General features: G+C 46.5%; 3 protein-coding genes across 3 annotated transcripts; all 3 read left to right on the top strand.

Annotated features, from left to right (window-relative positions):
• The first annotated feature begins 258 nt into the window (after window positions 1–258).
• Window positions 259–940, top strand: MYCTH_2307768 (uncharacterized protein). The gene has a single exon (XM_003664633.1). The coding sequence runs from the start codon at window positions 378–380 to the stop codon at window positions 909–911; it is 534 nt and encodes a 177-aa protein (XP_003664681.1). The 5' UTR covers window positions 259–377; the 3' UTR covers window positions 912–940.
• Window positions 941–2,724: 1,784 nt separating this feature from the next.
• MYCTH_2307767 (glycoside hydrolase family 2 protein) lies at window positions 2,725–5,875 on the top strand. Its single transcript, XM_003664632.1, has one exon. It carries the CDS (start codon window positions 2,786–2,788, stop codon window positions 5,429–5,431), a length of 2,646 nt encoding a protein of 881 aa, XP_003664680.1. The 5' UTR covers window positions 2,725–2,785; the 3' UTR covers window positions 5,432–5,875.
• Window positions 5,876–9,804: 3,929 nt separating this feature from the next.
• On the top strand, window positions 9,805–12,226 carry MYCTH_2307766 (uncharacterized protein). The gene is made up of 4 exons (XM_003664631.1): window positions 9,805–10,501; window positions 10,564–10,729; window positions 10,807–11,162; window positions 11,233–12,226. The coding sequence occupies exons 1-4, from the start codon at window positions 10,270–10,272 to the stop codon at window positions 11,871–11,873; spliced, it is 1,395 nt and encodes a 464-aa protein (XP_003664679.1). The 5' UTR covers window positions 9,805–10,269; the 3' UTR covers window positions 11,874–12,226.
• Window positions 12,227–24,542: the final 12,316 nt, after the last annotated feature.

Genomic DNA, 24,542 nt, shown 5'->3' with positions numbered 1-24,542 from the left:
GGATGTCCATTCCCGGGGGGGGAATGTATGTAACTAATTTACGTTATCTTGCAATAGTTACCGCTGCGGTGGGGGCGAAAGATTCCCTACCAAGTTACTCTGGACTCCGAACTCCGTACACTAACTGTAATCCCTATGTAACTATGTAGTCCGTACATACATACATACAAATTCCATACGAGTCTTACAGTACGGATTACATACATCCCTGACATGCCACCGCTCAAGTTAACTCGCACTATTATTCTGCATCTCATTCCTTAACTCTATTCTAAACAATAAGGGTCGCCTTCAGAAACTCAAAATAAACAAATTACCTCAACCCAGACTGAGAGTTTGAGACAAAAGGAAAATAAAAAAAAAGAATCCTACCAGGAATGGCCATCTGGCGCCCCATGACCGAGCGTGATCTGCCGGGCGTCATGCGTGTGGCAGACGAGATACATCGGGATCTGCCCGAGCGCGAGTCCATCTTCCGCGAGCGCCTGGGACTCTTTCCCGAGGGCTGCATGGTTCTCGTTTCGGAAGAGGGGGAGGAGGAGAAGAAGGGGCGGGAAGAGGTGGGCGGCTACGTGGTCTCCTTCCCGATCCGCCACGGCCGGCCCCCGGCGCTGAACCAGCCGTTGGGCGGCGACGCGATCCCGCCCGATGCGGACCAGTACTACCTGCACGACATCGCCATCCTGCCGGCCCTCCGCGGCCGCGGCGCCGCCGCCCGCTGCATCGCCCGCCTCCTCGACGGCGTCGCCCGCCGCTACCCGACCACCTGCCTCATCTCCGTCTACGGCACCGTCCCCTTCTGGACCCGCTTCGGCTTCGCTCCCGAGCCCGTCGACGACGACGCCGCCATGCGGGACAAGCTGCGCGGTTACGGCCCGGGAGCGACCTACCTCGTCCGTCGGAACGCGTGAGGAGCCTGGGAGACAGGTTATAGTCCCCGGGGGGGGGGGGGGGGGGTGGGTTAATGAGATTGGGTGGACCCCGGGTTGAACGACGCCACTTCAACGCCCTGGAGTTGTAATTAATTAGCAGAAGTATTAGCATCAGGAACTCGGGGAGGAGCGCCAATCTGAAGAGTACAAAACTCCATCCGGGCCCGGCTCTTTGAATCAGCGGCCGAGGCCGGAGAGACAATCAGCCGCAATCTCACAGCGGACAAAGTTGCACGCGGCCTGGGCCGTGGAGTGGCACTCGGGGTGAAGATCGACGAGGAGCGTGGTAGATGTAGTTCCGCCTATATAACCATTCCCCTAGACTTCACGATATCGAGGCTGGATCTGAACCTTCGCTTTAGCATTTGGCAAAGCTTTCTTTCGATTCACGCGAAGTTGCCGCAAACCTAGCCTCGGTGCGATTCACCTCTCTAAGAGAGTTCTGAGAGGTCACGCCCAGATAAGCACTCAAACGCGCTACTACAATCGGTAGCAAACGTTCGTTTTAGCCAAAGCAAGTGGTGAAAAATGTGGAGAGCAGGATCGTACATCATTCCTTCCCGGTGCCCCTGCTCTTATGTTCGACCAAATTACGGATTGTGAAAGTACCGCCATGTTACTAAATAATATCCCATTATCGCAGACATCTAATTAGGAGCTGCCGACGACGGAATGAAGTCGATATTACTATGAGAACTAATTAGTTCGGTGTGATTTCCAATACCTCGCTTTGAGCTTGAACAGAGGGGCGCGCTGCCGGAAGATCATTTTCGTAATATGATCTAAGCTAAGATTGACACCTGCTCCCCCCGAACGAACATGAGGGATTGGGCTCATCACTATTGATCCAGGAACGCCCGTTCCGCTTAACAATTACAAGGATTGGTGTAATTGTATGCCTTTATTGTGCGGCAACACGCCGTTGTTATTCCTCGACCTCCCGTGCCTATTAGTGTAGATCGCCCTGAACGCCCTGAACTCGTTCTTGAAGGCCGATAGCCAAGTTTGCCTGCAGCCACAACCGCGCCAATGGAAAGAGACCCGGGCGTTAATTGAGGTAGCAAAGAGGCTGGCAGTTGGTGATGATGGCGGGGATGCGCGAAGGTCCGTCACCACAAGAGAGGCAAGTGGAGAGAGGTAGCGTTGCAGGCTAAATGTAACGCCGCGCAGAGATATCCCACGAACGACGAGCGGTGATGAGCTCTGGGGTCCACGAGGAAAGGAAGAGACTGGATGGAACTTCTGCTTCGTGGTTATATCAGCAGGTGCGGGTACGGGTGCGGGGGATCATGGAAGCCATGTGACTTGATCCTCCTTCTTGCTTGTCTGTCGGCGAATGCTGCAAACCGGTGACGTTAATTACCATTGATGCTAGGAATTAGGCTTCTCATTGCCCACTGAATTGAGCTGACTTGAGGGTAGCAACCATCTGTAGTTACATTAATCATTGCTGAGAATTGGTACTGGAAATGATACACTGTATACACCTTGTGTACGTTCGTGGTACCGGCAATCGAGTGATGCAAAGTTTCGGTAATTAGCTCTCACATTGAGATGGGTTAATTAAAACCTGCTGTATTATGAGCCCGAATTGTCCCTTGCAGGATAATGTCAGGCCGCAGCAACCAGAGGGGAAAGACCACCAATTACGCAGCGGAAACCGTTGCAGAATACCCGAATCACCGAGAGCTCCGCTGTACGGATTACATGCACTATGTCACCATCGGGCAATGTCCAGGACGGACAGGCACAGTGAAACCTGCCTGTTCTTCTAATATCTTATTTATATAGCCCCCGGAAGGTACTCCGTAAATATGCCCGCATGCTCCCTCCTAGCAGCGTAACTGCCAGCCATGAGAGAGGCAACAGGAACGGCACGCCTGTTTCACAGGCTCAGTACCATACTGCTAACATTTTTGTTGGTTCCGCGTCTCGTTGGAGCGAGACCCTACCCCGTCCATTGGGCAGATGATAATAACGGCCGCCAACGCATCAGTCTCAACGAGGGCTGGAAGTTTTCACGTTTCACTTCGAATCCGGACTCGCTCTCGTACGACTCTCTAAAGTCGTGGATCCTGCCATCCGCCAATAACTTCATCAAGGGTGACAAGCACCAGCCCCCGTCCGGAACACCCCCCGGCAGCAATGTTCAGTATGTGCAACCGGATTTTGACGACCGCGACTGGGAGTCCGTTGACCTGCCGCACGACTGGGCCATCAAGGGGCCGTTCAACGCTCCCGGCGTGAGCGGAGGCATGGGGCGCCTGCCCTCGAACGGCGTGGGATGGTACCGTCGGACGTTGACCAGATCCCCCGAGGACGAAGACAAGTCCATCTTCCTCGACATTGACGGTGCCATGTCGTATGCCGCCGTCTGGCTCAACGGCCGTTTGATCGGTGGGTGGCCGTACGGGTACGCCTCATTCCGCCTCGATCTCACGCCCTACCTGGACGGCGGCGACAACCTGCTTGCTATCCGGCTGGAGAACGCGCTAGACAACTCGCGATGGTATCCCGGCGCGGGCATCTACCGCAACGTCTGGCTGGTCAAGGTCAACCCGACCCATGTCGGCCAGTACGGGACGTACATCACCACGTCGGACGTGTCGGAGGAGAAGGCCACCGTCCACCTCACGGTCGATGTGGAGAACGGCGGTGCATCCGACACGACGGTAGACGTGGTAACGGAAATCCACCTGCTTGACCCGGCTACGGGGACTCCCGGAGAAGAGGTCGTGGCGCAGTTCGAGAAAGCCACGGTAGCCGTGCCGGCCGGGGGGAAGATGTCGGTCAGCGGCTCGACAGCGGTGAGGAACCCGCTGCTCTGGGGTCCCCCGCCCGAGCAAGAGCCGAACCTGTACGTCGCGACGACCAGGTTGACGGTCAACGGCACCGTCATAGACACCTACGAGACCCCCTTCGGTATCCGCTCCGTCACCTTCGACGCGAACCAGGGCGTGTCGGTCAACGGCAAGCCGGTCAAGATCTGGGGCACGTGCAACCACGGCGACCTCGGCTCGCTCGGGACGGCCTTGAACACCCGCGCCCTGGAGCGGCAGCTGGAGGCGCTCCGAGAGATGGGGAGCAACGCGCTCCGCACCTCCCACAACCCCCCGGCCCCGGAGTTCCTCGACCTGGCCGACCGGATGGGCTTCCTGGTGCTGGACGAGATCTTCGACACGTGGGCGGACCGGAAGACGACCAACGACTTCCACGCCATCTTTCCGGACTGGCACGAGCCCGACCTGCGCGCCTTTGTCCGCCGCGACCGCAACCACCCGTCCATCATCGCGTGGTCCTACGGCAACGAGATCCCCAACCAGTCCGGCTCGGCCACGGGCGCGACCGCCCAGGCCCTCCACGGCATCCTCGTCGAGGAGGACCCGACCCGGCCGTCCACCTGCGCCATGAACTCGGCGGGGCCCGGCAGCCCGCTGGCCGACGCGCTCGACATCATCGGCCTCAACTACCAGGGCGAGGGGCTCGGCACGTCGACCGACGGCTCCTTCGACCGCTTCCACGCCGCATACCCGGGCAAGGTCGTCTGGAGCAGCGAGAGCGCGTCGGCGCTCAGCACGCGCGGCACCTACCTGTTCCCCGTGACGTCGGGGAACCACGCCGACGTGGGCGACGGCCCGGGCCAGGGCGGCGACGGGCGGGACTACCGGGTGAGCGCGTACGAGCTGTACGCGACCAGCTGGGGGTCGTCCCCGGACAAGGTGTTCGCCGCGCACGACGCGCACCCCTACGTCGCCGGCGAGTTCGTCTGGACCGGCTGGGACTACCTGGGCGAGCCGACCCCCTACGACGGCGACGACGGCGCGCGGAGCTCCTACTTCGGCATCATCGACCTCGCCGGCTTCAGGAAGGACCGCTTCTACCTCTACCAGGCCCGCTGGCGGCCCGACCTGCCCATGGCCCACCTGCTGCCGCACTGGACCTGGCCCGACCGCGTCGGCCAGGTCACGCCCGTGCACGTCTTCTCGTCCGGCGACGAGGCCGAGCTGTTCGTCAACGGCAAGTCGGCGGGGCGGCAGAAGCGCGGCCGGGGCCAGTACCGGTTCCGGTGGGACGACGTCGTGTACCAGCCGGGCAACGTCAGCGTGGTCGTGTACAAGGACGGCGAGGAGTGGGCGCGGGACGCCAGGTGGACGGTCGGGAAAGCCAAGGGGCTGACCCTGACGGCCGACCGGGCCGAGATCAGGGGGGACGGCCGCGACCTGTCGTTCGTCACCGTGGCCGTCGTCGACGAGAACGGCGACACGGTGCCCGAGGCCGGCAACGCCATCGCGTTTTCCGTCTCCGGTCCCGGCCGGATCGTCGCGACCGACAACGGAGACCCGGCCGACATGACCGAGTTCCCGTCCCTTACCCGGAAGGCCTTCAGCGGTCTCGCGCTGGCGATCGTTCGGGCGGATAAGGGCGCTTCCGGAGACATCACCGTCACGGCTTCCGCCGAGGGTCTCGAGACGGCGGAGGTGGTGATACGAGCTGCTTAATTAATGAATTGAAATGAATGGGTAATTAGGATATTAGGTAATTAGGTAGAGCGATTTGACAATGGGAGTCCTGTCCCTAGGACTCGGAGCAGCTCTAGAGGAGGAGGGAATGTTGTACGTAGGTCATCATACCAACGTAATTTCGACAACCGGAAGGACTTAACACTGCGATCGAGTAGAACTCATCCCCGTCGACCATGGGCGGCGGCAAGATGTGTTTGTCGTCATGGCTCACGGCCATGAAGCCATTACCGACTGTCAAGAGTTAATTAGCCTGCTCACTCTGGGACAACCTGCTGGGAAAGAGTGTGTTTACTCGGCATGAACGACACCCAGTATTCGTATGTGGCGTTGGCGTTGGCGGTTGTCTCGTGATCGGGGGTCGACAACGGATCGTCTTCGAACAATACCGGCACAACAGGGACTAGCAAAGGGTCAGCGTTTCAGGAAAAGGAAACGTAGTTAGAGAGAGAAAACAGAGCGCCCTTGCATTCAGGGATTAGGCCGTTGATCTCCCCCATCAAGCTCGTGCCGGGCAATGTTCGCCAGTACAAAACCCATCCAGAGACCGCAAATATAATTACCAAGTAAAACAACAAGAATCACCAGAAGCAGGATCACGGGCCGTTCCCATTTCGATGTCGATGCGCTGTCGCGCTGTGTCTAGGTTCATGAGGGTTCAGACTTTCGCAACCGAACTTGGGCGGTCCAAGTTCCGAAATCGTGGGGGGTGGGGGCGCATTGAAACGGATGGAGGAGTTGAGCCCTCGAGATACCACGGAGCAGATGGTGGGCTGTAGGCTTTTACGATGGAAACGAGTAGCCTGCGGAGTTACCTGTAATGAAGATAAAAAGGACCGAGTGGCGCGCAAACACATTGTGTGAATGATGATTTTCGGCAGTCACGCTTTGGTATTAATTAATAGTTCAATGGTCGAATCGCAGCAGCCGTATGTAATACTGTACATTCAGCCTAACCGTTTAGGCACCTGAATAAGAACAGCTCTGGCACACCTGAGTCACATTTCCCCCAGGTTTTGGATTCTCGACTCGTCTCTCAGTGGCCGTTAGTTGTCATATATGCCCCGGCGACTCTAACGCCTCAGTGCCCGAATCACGCGATCGAGGCATCCCTTGCCTCGCCGCCTGGTGCGAAGATGCCCTAGTCCCGTGATTAATTACGGCATTCAGATGGCACTGTTCGGTCTGCAACCTGCTACCTTGTTGACGACCTTGCTAACCAGTCTGCGCGCTTTGGCGCAAAAGGTTGAATGAGCACCGCCTCCTCCAAGCTTCCAGGTTGCCACAACCCACCCCCCATCGGCACCTGTGTTCTTGAAAAGTCCTTATCAACAACCACATCATGGCAGTGTCGAACTTCCAAGTGCGCGCAACCACAGTCTCCAATGCGGTTCATATTCTCTTGCTCACTGCTCTTGTCAGTGAAACGATGGAAAGCTAACTAGACCTAATAGCTAAAGTATGTTTGGAACTGAATGCTGCGGAATCACCTGGCTCTTCAGCCAACAAACCTGTACCTGTACCGGCCACAGTGAAACATACCGAGGACTCGACATCGTTGTCGACAGCCTCAAGCATGAGCCGGAATTGAGAGATGAGAAACCGGGGGTACCATCCGGTAAATATTAATCATACAAAAGCCCCAATAGCGACATGAATGGCAGTCACTGAACTGGGAGGATGGGTGTGCTAAAGCCCCAGGATGTAATTATGTACCTATCTAATATGTATGTCCAGTGCGAGCGTGAACGACGCTGGCAACAGCCTGTACTTGTTTGTAGAGAGTGTAGCTGTCGAGGCCAAGAATTAATACGAATCCGACATCTGCCAAGGACCCTAGGTGCCAATAAAGCGGCCTCACTCCAACCACTTCTGGCCTTGCCAAGGTTACAGGCAGTCACAATCCTTCGGCAACATGCCGCGGCACTTCGATCCGAAGCAGCTGTTGCACTGGAGATGAAATCGGGATCATGTAAGCCTCGGATTGCACTCATTGTTTTGACAACAGCTTTGCGGACTCTAACATGTTGATGCGGCTCGTCCCAGGAAATATGGCTGATTGTAGCGACGCCTGATGAAGGGAGGACAGAGTCTTGAAGAGGGGTTCGTCGGGTTGGGCGTGGTGGATTCTGAACGAAAGCGCTCATGTTGCATGGATGGCCAGGCTGCAAAGGCTTGGCTCCCCGACGGGACTCCGTCGGATGGCACTCCAAACGGATGGCATGGTCTCTTTTCGGGATGGGTGGCCCCATCGTTTCCAGCTAGATAAATGTCTGTAGTAGGTGATGGACATCATTAAGATTTCCTCCGTCTAACTGTATACATCCTTCGTCTAACTAAGGTACCTATCAAGCTTGCGTTTCCGATCAAGAAATACCAAGGCATGCTCTAAAGGCATTCGCGGCGGAATAGTAGAACATCATTCGGAGATAGGTTGACAAGAGAGGCTCCAATCATCGGTTTTTTTTTTTTTTTTAAGAGGCTGAAAGCGGAAGTCTAGTAGTACTTAGATGGTAAGAAGAACGTCTAAGCCCACGACTATTCGCACCTCAAGAGATATAGCTGCCACCGCTGGCCCGCTAGCCCCTTGGTATTATACTGATCTGTCTAGAGATTAACTAAGCCTATGCTGGGAAAGGGAGTCACAGGTAAAGCGAGGACGTCGTGTTGGGGAATCTGCCGCCTCCGACTGAAAAGTTAATAGAAGGGACTTGTAGAGTAAAGGGCTGAGGCAGAGTGTGGTCGGGGAAGGACGAGACGCAGAGACACGACTTTAACGTTTTTCGTTCTCAAGAACCTACCCAGCGGCGACAATGCAGAGGAGATTCCCGTTGCGCAGCGCCAAACTCCAAGCTTCCGTCTAATTACGACAATTCGCCATCCTGGGGGGAATGTACGGGCGACACCAAAAAATGATTCACCTAGGTACCTATTCCAACTTCCAGCAGGGAGAGGGAGTTACACTGTCTGTAGCTAGACATCCGTTGTTTAGAAACCGTGACGTGATCGACTATAGTTTCTAGTCTTACAGTCCACGCAGTATCTTTACCAGGTAGAGCTGAGGGCGGCCTCTTGGCCTTGTGCCGGTGGGAAGTGAAGGTATTTGCACTTTGCGGATTACTCATTGTTTATGAGATATGAGAAATATGTAGTGGGATAATGCGACTTCGCGTCGCAAAAGAAGAAAGTAGTAAACTGATCAGCTTCATGTCTCGAGGAATGACCCTGTAGTTTAGCCCCTCGACAGCCAAGCTTCGATCTTCACAGTAATTTACATTGGTGCTGCGCATTCGGGTTGTCCAACTGGCGGTCAGATCGCCCCGATAATCGGTTGATCGTATAGGTTTGTGAGGTGCGCAGTACTATACTTAGTAGCACGGTACTGTACATACACTACAGTACAGTACATATATACATAGTTATCACACACTAGTACTAAACACGATGCAAATGAATCCCTCAACCGGCAACGCCAATTCTCCTCAGCAGCAACCTTCACCTCGGTAATCCCGTGAGGTGGGGAGTACAGTAATGTGTAACAACCTAATCGTGGAGGCAGCCCAGCAACGCCGCAGTCGATATATTCAGATGGTGTATGGCAGCACAGCCCTCTGTGTGTAATCCGTACAGTAACAACCTCTGGACACGACTGCGTTAGTTGAATTTCATGCAGCGGAACACCCTCCGACGTTAATCAGTAACTACGGAGTCGCCCAGAAAGGATTGGCTGTGTCAGAGCTTGCCCATGTCGGCTAGTTAGTGTCAAAGCGCACGTGAGGCTTGGAGCCACGCGAAGAGTGCTTATCGGGGCCTTGAGAAAAACTTTAATCTGGCTGCAACAGGCAGGTCCGAGAGAATGCGATTTTCCAGGGTCTAGGGCCATTCCTCTTCGCGCAACTGTTTTTTACCTCGTCACGAATTCTTTCCCTCCGCCGTACCGAATTGTTCATCGGACTGATGGGGAAAATGCTGCCCAGCCGCGATGCAACAGAAACCGAGGATATGAATGAAATAACACTTTTGTTTGTGGTTGGTGGGATCGTCAGCGGAGGGAAGATGGTCCGGTTTAACAGACGACTCACCTCGCCTAGGCCTGCCGGTTGATGATTTCTTATAGGTTCCTCTCTCTCCCTCCCAGTCAGAAAGAGAAGAAAAGAACCGGGGGAGCGGGGCGGTGGAAATGACCCACATGAAACGCAACGCTGTCGGCCTATGAAAAGCAACCAGAGGCGTCCGGGGTCCGCTTAGGACGCTCAGATTGTTCAGAAGTCGGCATGTGCGAGACATGAGAACTCGTGGCTGCCCTGACTCGGATTGAGACTGGTGAACTGGAAAAACCGCGGCCTCCGTCCCTGATCTCGACCTGCATCTGTGGCGCCGCTCGCTCGCATGGCCCGGCCGTGCATTAACCCCAAGGGCCTTTTCGCACTCGCGTTGTTGCTCTGCCACAGATTGAGCTGCTTGCAGGGTGCTTGGAGGGTTTGGCTACACTACACCGCGGCTGAAGCCAAAAGTGCTAGCGCGTCGGGAAGAGGGCCAGTGATCGTCGATTTCTCGATTCTTGGCATACCGCGAAACGGCAAGGTGTGCGATGCAGAGACGGGGGTTGGGCGCTCCATGGGCCGAAGGGTGCCATCGCAAAGGGAAGAAAGTGCGCCTGATCTGGGAGGGGCCCTGTTCGCCATGAAGTCAAAGTGCACCCGCGACCTCGACCGTTCGTTTTCGACAATTTTCATTTTTCCCTTCCTTCCGCTCCTCTCCTTCACCGTGACGCGACCGTCGAGGCTCGTAACGGCGGCCGCAAGAACAAGTCGACCATGGCCGTCAAGAGTCTCGGATGGCTGGCCGCTGCCGCCGTCTCGCTTTCCGCCGTGAGCGGCATGGCCCGTGAGCAACTCTTTGCTCGCAGTGCCGCCCAGACGCCGGCTCCCCAGCTGAGAGAGGGCGGCATTGACGTCTCTCCCCTCGCTGTAACCGCCCTCCCCATCCTTCCCCGGGATTTGCAAAAGCGCGATACCCAGACATGCGGCTATGTCGACGGAAACCCACGTCAGTACCTACCGATGCCACTACGCCGCCCCGGTCCTGACCCGATTCTGACCCTTTTGCAGATTCCGACTACATCTGCGCCCATCCAGACGCACAATGTCTCTACGACACGAGGGTGTCCGCCGTCGGCTGCTGCCTCACCACGTCCTGCGAAGTCTACGCCGCCTGCCTGCCCTATGCATCGTCAAAGGCGACCAAGACATATGACAGGGAGAGGACGTTGTATTGGTACTCCCGAGCCTATTTCTCCGAGGTCGACTCATCCGCTGGAAGGGGGGAAGGGGATGCTGACATTAGGTGCCCAGTTCAAACTCCAACCTGCCGTCCTGTGCCGTGTTTTCCTACGGCGACCGCACTGGTTCTATTGCCGGCTACACCATCCACACTTGCGACAGCGTGTCGACAACGTACACCATATTCTTTCGGGCCACGACGAGCTCTTCGAGTTCCAGCACCACGTCGTCCTCCGAGACGTCCCAATCGTCGGCCGAGTCGACAGCTGAGTCGGCCGAGTCGACAGCTGAGTCGACCACCTCTGACTCCTCGCCCACGGCCACGGACGGCGGTGACTCTCCTGCTGAAACCAGCGACGGTGCCGATTCCGATTCCGGATCATCCACGCCCGTCGGCCCCATTGTCGGCGGTGTCATCGGCGGTGTCGGTGAGTAGTTGGCCGAGATGCGCTCCGCAGAAACTCTAGGAGAACACCACCGAAGCTAACGAACCCCAAGCGGCCCTCGCTCTCATTGGCCTCGGCGCCTTCTTGCTCATCCGGCGCAAGGACAGCAACGGCCCGGCCCCGGTGGGCATGGCAGCTGCGCCCGGCGGTCCCCCAGGCGGGCCCACCGGCTACATGGGAGGACCCCCTGGCGGTCCTCACGGCGCATCCGCCTATGGACCCCCGCCGGCCTCGCCTCACTCGGCCATGAACGCCCCCGTCTATGATCCATACGACCCGCTCCAGAACCCCTCCAGCCACCCCGGCTCCGTCCACCCGATGCAGAACATCCCGCCGATGAACACGCCCCCGACCGGCAGCCCGCCGCCGAACTACCAATACCCCCAGCAGATATACGCCATGCCCCCCCCTCAACAGCAAGGGATGGGCATGGGCATAGGCATGGGAATGGGCATGGGCATGAACGGCATGGGCACCCCTCCCCCGCAGCACAACGGAATCGGCACGCCCCCTCCGCCGGTGGGCATGGGTGCCCCGACGCCTCCGCCGCCGCAAAATGGCGGATATATGCCGTACCCTGGTCCACAGCAGCAGCAGCAGCAGCAGCAGCAGCAGCAGAAGCTGCCGATGCAGATGCAGCCCGTGGAGTTGCCCACGCAAAGGGGGGATGGCGAATTGCATGAGTTGTCTTGAGGTCGGTGTATCTGGTGTTGGTGTCGGAGTTGGGAGAAAAGAGTGCGTTATGGTGGGCGGATTTGTTTTCGCGGCTGAGCGTTTATGATTCTCGAGTATATAATTACTTAGCGCCGAGGGGGCCTTCAGACAGGACATTGGGATGTCATTGCATGCAAGCCAGCTCGCTTCCTGTTCAAAAGGAGACTCTTCAGAGCGGGGAGTACTAATGGAAATTTGAAAATATTACGATGAAACAAAAATAGTGTTACAGGATTTGACTGTCTATAGGTCAGATCTGACTAACCTACTAATAGGGATAAGAAGCTAGAGTGTTAACATATATTTAGATAGGATCTCTAAGTGCCTCTGGTACTTAGAACAATTAACACTATAATTACCTACTTCTATAGACTATAATAGTTAGTCTAGGAGTACTACCTATAGTATAAGTACTACTATAATATTATACCTATTTATAGCCTTCTAGAGCTATACTAATTATAGGTACTAAGCTATAGCAAGTAGTACCTATTACTAGTTTAAATTTATAATCTTATCACTAATTACAAGTGTTTAAACGCTAAAAGAGACTATTTACTTAGGTAAGTAACTATATCCCTTTACTTTAAATAAATATCTAAATAGTAAGATATAATAAGAATATTATTAAGAACTTCCCTAGTTCTTATAAGTAACTTTAACCTCTATTACCTAGTCTAAGACCTATTTACCTAGTAGTTAATGCTAACTAATTAGTTTAGGACTACCACCTGTCTCCTAACAAGTAGGGCCAAAACCCTTAGACATGCCAATATAGCCGGACAGGTATACGTCCAAATCTATATCTAATTTTACTAGCCAACTCCCTATACTCGAAGATACAACCACTACTATAAGCCTAGTTAAACCTACTCTCCTATATACGATGCCTCTGACTAACCAAATCCAGGAACCAGCTAGTATACAGGCCGCCAAATGGCTCCTTACTACTTAAGCTCGCCACCGAACTAGCCGTTTACCTTATAGAAAGCAACCTAATATTTGGTATACGGCTTAGCTATTTAAGACTAGAAAGACTTAGGTTAGCCGGCATTTAAAGTCTTTGAAGGATACTAGACTTCTAGCTACTAATAGTAATGTAATTAGAAGACCTTAGTCGCTTCGAAACGACAAAGATTTAGCCCTTAAAGGATATACGTACTAGCTTATCGAATCTAGTTCTCTTACTACTAAAGATCTTCTCTAAGATGCTACTAACCGTTTATAGGCATGTTATAATCCTCCCTACCTTCCTATTAATAAGTATTAGTAGTTGTATTAGAAATAGGATTATCTATAGTTTTAGTTAATATTCTTTAAACTAGTCAAAGTAAACTGACTTTTAGCTAAGTAGTAGATAGAAGAACTAGAGATATTCTTTAACAAGCTTGAGGATATTATTAAAAGCTTTAAGATTACTATATCTAATTATTAGAATATAGATAAAACTAGATATATGCTTATAATATTAAATAGGCGGTTTAAGATCTTAATAGTTAAAATAGATAAGAAGAAGAAGGTTAGTATCTTCCTCTTTTCTAAGTATTAGTTTAGAATACTAACTATAGTATTTTATTAGCTAGAGATTTTAGACCTTTATAATTAAGAGTTAATAAGTATAATTAGCGCTAGAAATGCTATTAGTAATACTATCTTAACATTTTATATCTTTAAATAGTAGCTAATAGAAGATTAGAATATTAAAGGTCTTAATAAGGAAATATAATTCTATAAGTTAGAGATAGTATTTAATAATACTAAGATTATAATAGATTAGATATAACATTTTAATAAATACTCCTTTACTATCTATACTAAGTTCTAGCGATATAGTATAAGCTTTAAGGAATGGTTTAGTTATAACTATTATAACTATAGTCCTACTCTTAGTATATACTTTATTAACCTAGATAACGTTACTCTTAAAGATTTAATCTATATATCCATACTATTAGAAGAACGTATATACTAACTACTTATCCTAGATAACTTTATAGAATATTATAACCTTAAGCTTTATAAATATTACCTCTTATTTAATATTATTATTATCTTCCTCCCTCGCTATTTAATATACTTTATCTCGAGGCTCCGGCATGCTTATTAGCATAACAGCGTAGGACTAATAATAATAATAATAATAATAATATACTTTATCTAGCTAATAGATATAAAAGTCTTTTACTATCTTAAGGAAGTATATTAACGATATCTCTAGTAGGTAGTTTAAAATGGTAATCTTATATTTACCTAGGCAGACTTTATTAGAGGATTCTAGAAAATCTAGAATACTAGTTTTAGACGCTAAAATATTATATTAAGATTTAAAAAGACTAGTCTTTTTCTACTAAACCAATATATTATAATGAACTAGATTAGAGAGAAAGTATTATCTAGTATAAGTATTGGATATCTTATAATAATTCCTAATAACAAGTAATAGATATATATAAAAAAAGGTATTAACTATATTTAAAAGTAGTATCTTAAGCTTTTTAGTTTACTAATATAAAATACTTTTAAGATATTATATTAATGGTTAATAAAGGTTAGCTAGTATACAAATATCTAAATAACTTTACTAAGGATAAGAGAGCCTATCTAGCTATACTATCTATTAAGAAAATATAAGGCTAACTTGTCAAGCTAATAGGAGAGGTTATAATAAGTATAACTATCTGGTAGATTTGACAATTTTAGGAGATCTAAGCTTGGAAGAACGCTAAGGCAATTCGAGATATTAGTCAAAAAGCTACCTATATTACCGTTAAGCGGATTAAACAAGAGTATAAGGAGGAAAATAAAGTCTAGAAAAGGTACCTAGAGAATAAGATTCCTAGTACTAATAGGCGTCGCCTTCGTATAGCAACCTTTACTAAATTCTTAGAAAAGACTAACAAGAACGACTATCTTCCTCTTAATAATAACGACCTTCTCTAGGTTCTACTAAAGGAGCGTTAGCTACTAGCTTTTTTCAACTTTAGAGATAGAAAAGAAGTCCTAATCCCCTGGTTAGCCAAGAAGCCGTTATTAGAAGTCAAACTCTTATCCCCTAAACGTCCTAGGATATAGATTAGTAGCGTAACTATAATATCAATTAATAATAGTGATAATAATAGATTTGACTTTATAGATAGTAAAGATAGGTAGGAAGAGGATATTAAGTTATTATCTCTATCTAGGGGTAAGAAGGAGTCTCTATATATAGCTATTATAAAGGACATTAGGAGGTTTAAGAAGTAATATACCTATAAGTCTATAGTAATAACGTTAGGGATAGAAGATAATAACTATTACTGGGAGGCTAAAAGAGAAGGTACTGTTGTAATTAAGAGCATTAAGAGTGATAGGGATAGGGAGTATAATATAGAGGGAGAGGGAGATAAAGGCGAGTTATATAACCTGTTATTTAACTAGTTATAACTAGGTAGAATTGAGTTTTACTATATTTTTAAGACTTTTAGAGCCTAGTTTATAATTGAACTATTTATAGCTATTTAAGGCTATTATTATAATAGTAATTGAACTTAAATTGAACTTGATAGCACCTTTTGTAAAGACGTGAATGTATAGAAAATTTGGTAGTGATGTGTCTAGCTATATTAGTATATCTAGGGGTTTTGGCCCTACCTATTAGGAGATAGGTAGTAGTCCTAAACTAATTAGTTAGCATTAACTACTAGGTAATAGGCTTAGCCTAGGGGCTAGGGACCTCCTTAGCCTTATAGATTAGTAGGGCCTAGACCTATATATGCTATATAGCTAGGTTACTAAGGCCCTTTAGGAGGACTAATGTAGCTAGCCTTCTATAATAGACTAACTCTAGGCCTTAGCCAGACTAGAAGCAACCTATAAGAATATTATAGAATAGAGGAAGTCTAACCATTACTTATAGGCCCTATATATCTCCCTCTAGGGGACTAGTAAGCCTATATTAGCTAGTAGAGGGTAGGACTAGAGGAGCTTAGATAGGAAGGTTATATAGGCTAAGGTAGCCTACCTCCCTCTCTAGCTTAGTAGGTAGGTAATAGCCCTGCCTAGGCCTATTTTCCAAGGCCTAAAGGAGCTCCTATAGGCCTTTAATAGGCTTATAGAGGCCTTTAAGGAAATAACTATAGCTTCGGCCGTAATAAAGAAGGCTAATATAAGGGATAAATAGGCCTAATAGTAGATAAGAGAGGTTTAAGAGGCCTAAAAGAGGGCTAAAGAGGTAAAAAGGGCTTATAAAGGTACTTATTATTATTATTATTATTAGTCCTATACCATTATGCTAATACGTATACTAGAGCCTCTCTAGTTATATACAAAGGAAACTATACCTAATAGGCTAGATAAAAACCTCTATCCCGCCTTTAACGCCTAATCTAAAATACTAATACACTATAAAGAAAAAAAGAAGTAGCTAGAATGGCCCTATAGAGGCCTTGCCCCCTCGTCTAGCCTCCTTGCGAGGCGGTATTCTAGGAGTCTCCCTAAATCCATTAGCCACTATAGAACCCTCCTTACTAAACGATAATTACAGGCCCTTATACCCTATAAAACGAGGTCTAGGTCCCTTTGCGACCGTATTTCCTAGGATTCCTACGTTTAGCTTCTTAGTAGGTTTGGGCACTAAATAACTAGGTGCTCTACGGTTTCCCTCCCTTAGCTATAGGTATAGTAAGGGGTGCTAACCCCCGGGACTTAAACCCTAAAAAGGAAGTCCCGGAGGCTAATAGCCCCTATATAGGCCTATACTAGTAGGGAGCTCTAGGCCTTCGTTAGGCCCTAGTGCCTTTATAGGCCTTCCTCTGTAAAAACTAGGCATAGGGGGTCTTTATTAGATACGCGTTATATCCTCTTACCGGCTTGGTCGGCCCTCTAATGGTTACCCTAGCTAGCTACTACGGCTAGTTCTATAACCTATAACCTCCTCTATAAGGCCTATAAGAGGGGTAGACCCCCTTTATAGCCCTTTTAAACCTATTGCCGGATCGTCGACCTTGCTACCTCTATATGACGAACCCAACTCAGACTTCTTCTGAAAGGGTCCAGACGGAGGTGGATTGAGCGTGACGAGCAGGCAGGTCGTCTGAGGGATTCGGTGAAGCCAAAGGGTTCACAACAACACTAGAGTTGTCTCTCACAGTAATTAGCAATGCTTAGTATAAGTACTGTGATTGTAATTATTACCACTAGTGAACTCCCAGAGTCCACTATAACAAATGACTATCTATATATATATATACTCCTTCTAACCGCTTATAGCCCTCTTCGATCCTGTCTTTGGATCGCCTTTGGTAGCTAGCTATCCTCTGCTATCTTTCCCTTTTGGCAATTGTTCGCCCGTGGTAGCCTACGCTCCCTAGCGATCCGTGTCAGCCTCGCTTCGTGCCCTTCTTGATTGGTGGCTCATTTAGCCCTCTACGCCCCACCAGGTCGCGGTATATGGTTAGCTCGTGATACGATGCCCCCTCTTTAGGGCTTTCGACCCGAAAGCTTCTTATAACTTGTTTCAAATACCACTAACACCCCCTTTTCTCAATAGGTAACGTCCTTCTTCTGCTAACTTCCTTTCGTTATAGCTAATCGTATTCCTAGGAATCGTCGCGATCTTAAACGCGAACGATACGCTATTACGATCAAGATTAAGTAAGAGGGTTACAAAGTCGCTATACCTTATAAGCGTTATTAGAATGTAAAGCCGTAGAAGTATTGTATAATGATAGAGGGTTTAAACAAGTATTAAAATTATATTCATATAGGTAAGAAGTATAGTAGTCCGAATATTACAGATGCCTATAGATTCCTTGTTATTTTTCCTTTATAGTCTTAGGTTACTAACTGTCTTAATCCTTTCGAATTTGTCAGAGTAGGAGAAAGTTTCGAAAGAGATTACTAAGACCGAAGCGTTGCTTGCTTAGACACTAAGCCGTTTAAGTCGATTACATCGTTTATAGCAATCCCTGCGTAATCGTGGTACCGAAGTTTTTTGTCGTGGTGTAGCTCATCTAGAGGAAGAGGAAGAACTAGATACCCTTCTGCCAATGTCGGAGACGTAGACCTTCGCGGGTTAGGCTTAGGCGTTAGGCACTTTCGACGTGCTTGATTGGGAGTCGATTAGGTTAGATCCTAGTCCTAATTTTAGCAGGTTCCCTTCTTTCTCTATTAGGGAATAGGCTTTAGAGCCGGTTCTTATAGCCGGTTAGGATTCTGCTGGTAGAACTGCTCTAGCTTCTTAGGGCAATTTAAGTTTTTAACTAGTTCCTATAAGTTATCTTCTAGTCTAAAATCAAGCCATTTAACTAGGTACTATAGTTCTCTATTGATAATACGTAAATCTAGAATTTCTTTAACGTCCTATTCTTCTTCCTCGTCTTCTACTTCGATATATATAGCAACCTTGGCGTTTTTCGGTGCTAGTTCGAGAAGCGAAATATAAAAAACATCCGTCTATAGTCGTATAGATGACGGTAATGATAGTCGGTAGTTAGATGTCGAAATTCGTTCTTTAATAATAAAGGGTCTAACCTTTTTAAAGTCTAGCTTCGTGCTTGGTCGCTTGGTTTGTAAGTTTTGTACGATTAGGTAGACTTTGTCTCCCCTCTCTAGGTAAGGTCCCTTGAACCTGTATTTGTTATAGTAGTTCTTCATTCTAGTTTTGACAAACTCGAGTTCCTTTTTAAGCTTTTTATATAGTATATACATTTGTTCTACTTTGACTGCTGCTCTCGGCACTATGACCTCTAGTCCTTGCCTAAGGTCTGCTTTATATCTATAGTTCGCGAAGAACGGTGTGACTTTAGTTGTTTCTATTAGTGTCGTATTATAAGCGAGTTATACTATTGGTAATAGCATGACCTAGTCGTCTTGCTAGTAGTTGACGTAAGAACGGAGATATTGCTCGATAACTTGGTTTAGTCGCTCCGTTTGTCTGTCGGTCTGCGGGTGATATGCCGTTGACAGCTTGCTATTGACGCCTAATCGTTATATTAACGCTTGCCAGAACTTCGATACGAACTTGGTGTCTCTATCGGTGATCTATTCTTGCGGCTAAGCATGTACTGATATAACTTGCCGATAGATTACGTCTACTAGCTATTTAGCTATCTAGGACTCTTTATAGGGAAAGAAGTATGCCTATTTAGTCAGGCGATCTACTATAGTAAGAATACTATTATAGATTACTCCTATAGCTATGTCCTTAGATTCTAGCAGCTTTATAATGAAGTCTATCGTAACTAAGCTCTATAGTTTGTCAGCTATTAGCAGTAGCTAAAGTAGCCTATATAGCTTATATCGTGCCGTTTTGCTTCGATTATAGATATCGTAGCTCCGTATGACTTCCTTAACTTGTACCATTAACTATAGAAAGTCGTAGTATTTCTTGACTTATACGATAGTCTTTATAACTCCTTTATATCCTCCGAGTTTCGACTTATAGAGTTCTCAAATTATCTACAGCTATTAATCCTAGTCATAGATATATACTTTGCCTCAGTACTAGAGTTTCCTATCTTTTTCTTCTACTCTGTCAGGTACTAGTGGTCCGGGTGCTACTTAATACTATATCTTGTTAATCCTTTCTTCTTAAAAGATTACATAGCATTCTAGGAACGAGTTAAGTGGATTATCTTCTATAGGTATCTACGTTTCGTAATATAGCGTTCCGTCTGTTCGTTCCTTAAACAACGGTAATATTATTCCCGTTTGTCCTTCTATATAATCCGTTCGTCGGCTTAAGATGTCCGCTCGTACGTTCTCTTTGCTCTTTTTGTAGCAGATCTCAAAGTTGAATTCCACGAGGAATTCTGCCTATCGTATTTGTCGTCTGTTAAGTTCTTTCGTTATTATAAAGTACCGTAGATTCTTATAATCTATATATACTTATAGCGGTTTAATTATGCCATTAAGGTATAGTCGCTATTCCTTAAAAGCTTCGACAATCGTAAGTAGTTCCTTATTATAGATTAGATAATTAAGATATAGTCTATCGAGCTTCTTTGAAAAGAAGGCTATAGGATATAGCTTCCCTTGTTTGTCTTGTTATCCTAATTGTCCTCCGATAGTATAGTCTAAAGCGTCCGTTTCTACCTCGAATAGCTTCTTAGGGTCTGGCAATACTAGTACTAGATCCTTAGTAATAGCGTCACAGATCTACGTAAATACTTGCTCGTATTGCTCTTCCCATTGGAATTTAGCGTTCTTCTTGGTAAGTTCGTGTAAAGGTCGTGCGATCGCTCTAAAGTTCCTAATAAACATTCAGTAGAAGTTTGCAAATCTGATAAAGCTTTGTACTTCCATGACTAACATCGGTCGTAGCTAATTCTTAATAGCTTTAACCTTTGAAGGTTCTATCCAAATTTATCCTAGGGATATTTTGTATCCTAGAAATACCATTTTCCTAATGTGGAATTTGCTCTTTTCCTTATTAACTAATAGCTTATACACGTATAGCATGTCTAATATTACTTTTACGTGCTTCTAATATTCGTTTATCGTCTTAGAGAAGATAAGTATATTGTCAAGATAATATACCGTAAATTTGTCGAGAAAGGGTTAGATAGCTTGATTAATTAGGGCTTAGAATATTACTAGCGTGTTTGTAAGTCCGAATAGCATGACGAGGTACTTATAGTAGCTATAGGGTGTCCTAAAGGCCGTTTTCTACTCGTCACCTTCTTTAATCTATATATAGTTATAAGCTAATAGCAAGTCAAGACACGTAAAATATTAGGCTCCTGCTAACTAATCTCAGAGCCGTAAGATTAGTGGTAATAGGTATCGATTTTTCACGGTCTGTTCGTTAAGTTACCGATAGTTAACGTATAACTATAGCTTTCCGTCTTTCTTAGGCATAAATAGGATTAGGTAGCCTGCTAGCGATATCGACAGGCGGATATATCCTCTTCGAAGGTTCTCCTCTAAATATCGCTTAAGTTCTTCGTTCTATGTCTGGCTCGTATAGTAAATCTTAAAGAACTTTAGTTATACTCCTTCCTTAAGCTTGATCTCGTAATCTTATAGGCCGTGTTCTAGTAATCTTTCTAGATACTTCGGTTCGAATGCTAGGTATCCTTCGTATTCTTTCGGTACTTCCCTAGTCTTGTCTTATCTCTTGGTTTTCTAATAGTATATAAACTTAGTTCTATCTATAGCGATACTAGCGATTTCTCCTATCTTAACCTACTACTCTAATTATAGTGCTCCGCATTCGTTAACGGAGAGAATAGCTATTAGCGATTTAGCTCGTTCCTCCTATTGCAATATCGATGTCGTTATACTGCCTCTTCTAGAGTCTATAGTAGTCTGCCTACCACTATCCATCTCTTATAGTAGATCTGTAGGATATGCCTTCCTTTGAGCATCGTCCGCTCGCGATCCTTGCGTGCTCCCTATCTTGCTAGTCGAATACGACTCTATTCGGGGTTATAGGTAGCTACCATTCTTCTAACTAATGTCCAGGTTATAATCTTTATATTATAGTAACCCTAATATTATGTCTTTGTCATTACCTATATCTACGATGCTAAATACGACTACTATAGTCTTCCCTACTATAGTGATATCGATCGGTTTAGTCTCCTTGTATACCTATTACGTTAGAAATGGTCCTTTGACTATACTATACTTCTGCTTTATTCTCTAAGGTATCTGTAGCTAATTTACAAGTATCGGCGAAATCAGGTTTATCTCTGCTCCATTGTCTACTAGTACAAGCATTTCATGCTATTTCCATTATGCCGTTATCTATAGTTACTTGTCTTGCCGCTATCGTCTAAAGATTATGGCGATTTCCTATGTTTCTGCTAGGAGGTCTTGATATAGTGGTCTCTTACGCTAGTTCCTCCTATACTATGCTATCACTCGCTGCTACACAGGCATTAATGGTTTCCGGGCCCCTCGAAGGGCCCTGACCCGTTTCCTAGGTCAGTACTAACCTCTTCGGTTGTTCGGCTGATAGTAGCTTTATCGATTGTGCTCATTTCCGTAAGCCATTAGGTACTTACGGCTTTCTACTATTAAGTCCATTCTGCTTTTCGTTATATATGCTATAGCTTTATCTAAAGCTCCTGAACTTGCGATTTCTTTTCGTCTACGTAATAGAGGCAATCGTTGGTCTAGCACGAGTCCTATGTGTCTCGTCCTGTTCTATAGTACCTAGGCTAGGCTCGTCTTGGAACTATTGTAATGCCTTCTAAATTACAGGCTTTAACCTTCTAGAGTAATTCGGCTGCTCTGTTTCTTACATTGTAGACCCATTCTATAGGGTACAAGCTTCCGTCCCCGTTTTCCTGTCGGGTTAGCTAGTGATTGTTTTCGAATTTGTCGTAGAAGTGATATTAGCATTTGTATACTATATACTAGAACTAGGGCACTTATATATATGCCTCGTATCGAGGGTATAGTTGCGTGGTGTCGCCTAGGAGGTATTAGAATTCTTTCCCGAATCCTTCCCACTATATATAGACTATAGGTACTCTAATACTAAGATAGGAGTATTTCTTCTAGTAGCTTTCCTATATACGCTCGTCTTTTCCATAGTTCGCGTATATAAACTAGTATTCTAGGTTCTATACGTCGTTATTAAGTTGCTAGTTGTCAAGATACTCGGTGTAGCTATTAGGTCTATTATATATCATAGGCTATTCTCCTTTAATAGTTTCTACGATACATCGGAGTTCCCTTATCTTGTCCCTTATCTCATCGCTCTACTAGGCAAGTCAAGTCAAGCATCTATCCCATTTATACAGTTCTATATTAAGTTAGAAAACTTTATTATAGTACTATTCGATTCGTTCCTAGAGGAATAGAACATTAGGTCCGGGTCTTTCGATTCCTTAGGTATCGGTTGTCTACGATCTATCCCGCCTCTATATGACTATAAAACCCTACTGCCTCAAGGCTAGGAAAATCGAAATTGGCGGTATATACTCTCCTACCGTGTCCCATTCGGCAAGACCTATCTCTAGGTTCATAGTAACCAGTTCGGAGTATAGTGCTTGTTCGTCTTTACCGTTGCCGTCGTGTCCGATACTATCCGTATTACTATCCCTGTCTTTGTAGCTTATAGCCGCTACTTTAATAACGTCCTTAGTAGTTTTGTCGATAGCCGTAATTTCCTTTCTAGGGGTTGGTTTCTATTCTTTCTTCAGGCTCTAACATTTTTACTTATAGTGCCCTTTCTTTTTGTAGTTATAGTAGGTAATATTAGACTTGTCTTTGGTCGTCTTCTTCCGGTCCTGCTTCTACGCTATGTCTATATCTATAGCTCTAGGGTACGTTCTATACAAGGTATTAATATACGCTCGCTTTTTCTTGTTATTAGCCTTAACCGTAGTTCTATTTATTTAACCTCGTTTCTATTACTCCTGTATATAGAGTTAATCATCGATTTTAATAGCCTATATAATATATTTGTCTAGGGTTTTAGGCCGATCGTACTTATATAGCTTGTCCTTAACCTTTTCCTTTAAGCTATTATAGAATAATTATATTAATGCCTCGTCATTAAGCTAAGACTTAAGCATGTCCTATCTAAACTATATAGTATAGGAGGCTACTAACTTGGTCTATTAGAGATTAGCGAGTCTTTCTTATATATAAATCTTCTCATCTTTGTCACTAAAAACTTTCCGAAGCTCTTCTTCGAAACGGTTATAAGATCAGAAGACTACCTATATAAATACGTCTTAGTTATCTTTGTCTTCCTCTATAAGATAGTTATTCTATATAGGCTCGAACTATCTAAGTGCCTTACCCTCTAGTCTTATAGCTATATAGAGGACTTTGGCTTTGTCGTCCGGAAACTTGTTATCATCAAGCTAGAAGTAGGATCGGAGGTTTATTAGGAATCCTATAAGATCCTCCTTAGTTCCTCTATATTTGCTAGATAGTTTGATCTTGATACGCTTCGCTTTAGCGCCCTCGAGTGCCTCGATTTTAGCGTAGGCCTCGTTAACCAACTTCTACAAGTACTTTTTACGGTTCTCAAGTTCCTTGATTTAAGCTTGAGCAGCCTTATCTCTCTAGTCTAACTCCTAGATCTGCTGCTAGAGTTGACTAAGCTAAGCGAGTAGCTGTTTAGCCGTAACGTTAGTAGCCATGTCGATATCAAGGTCGAAGTCACCTCCATTCTAAACTATAATAGAACAAAGGGAGTAGTAACAACGTGTGACGAACCTAACTCAGACTTCTTCTAAAAGGGTCTAGACGGAGGTAGATTGAGCGTGACGAGTAGGTAGGTTATCTAAGGGATTTAGTGAAGCTAAAGGGTTTATAATAACACTAGAGTTGTCTCTTATAGTAATTAGCAATACTTAGTATAAGTACTATAATTGTAATTGTTATTACTAGTAAACTCCTAGAGTCTACTATAACGAATGACTATTTATATACATATATACTCCTTCTGACCGCTTATAGCCCTCTTTGATCCTGTCCTTAGATTGCCTTTAGTAGCTAGCTATCCTCTGCTATCTTTCCCTTTTGGCAATTGTTCGCCCGTGGTAGCCTGTGCTCCCTAGCGATCTGTGTCAGCCTCGCTTCGTGCCCTTCTTGATTAGTAGCTCATTCAGCCCTCTGCGCCCCACCGGGTCGCGGTATATGGTTGGCTCGTGACACTCTAGGGTTATAGGCTTCGGCTCCTAGCCCCTTGCCCTAGCCCTT

Source organism: Thermothelomyces thermophilus, chromosome 4, assembly GCF_000226095.1.
Source record: "Thermothelomyces thermophilus ATCC 42464 chromosome 4, complete sequence".
NCBI classification, from domain to species: domain Eukaryota; kingdom Fungi; phylum Ascomycota; class Sordariomycetes; order Sordariales; family Chaetomiaceae; genus Thermothelomyces; species Thermothelomyces thermophilus.
This window is presented reverse-complemented; position numbering and strand designations above follow the sequence as displayed.

Bases quoted from the DNA above. Each gene is read 5' to 3' on its own strand.
- MYCTH_2307767 (XM_003664632.1), top strand. From the start codon at position 2,786: ATGAGAGAGGCAACAGGAACGGCACGCCTGTTTCACAGGCTCAGTACC.
- MYCTH_2307766 (XM_003664631.1), top strand. From the start codon at position 10,270: ATGGCCGTCAAGAGTCTCGGATGGCTGGCCGCTGCCGCCGTCTCGCTT. The intron at 10,502-10,563 runs GTCAGTACCTAC...ACCCTTTTGCAG, and splicing joins CTATGTCGACGGAAACCCAC to ATTCCGACTACATCTGCGCC. The intron at 11,163-11,232 runs GTGAGTAGTTGG...ACGAACCCCAAG, and splicing joins CGGTGTCATCGGCGGTGTCG to CGGCCCTCGCTCTCATTGGC.
- MYCTH_2307768 (XM_003664633.1), top strand. From the start codon at position 378: ATGGCCATCTGGCGCCCCATGACCGAGCGTGATCTGCCGGGCGTCATG.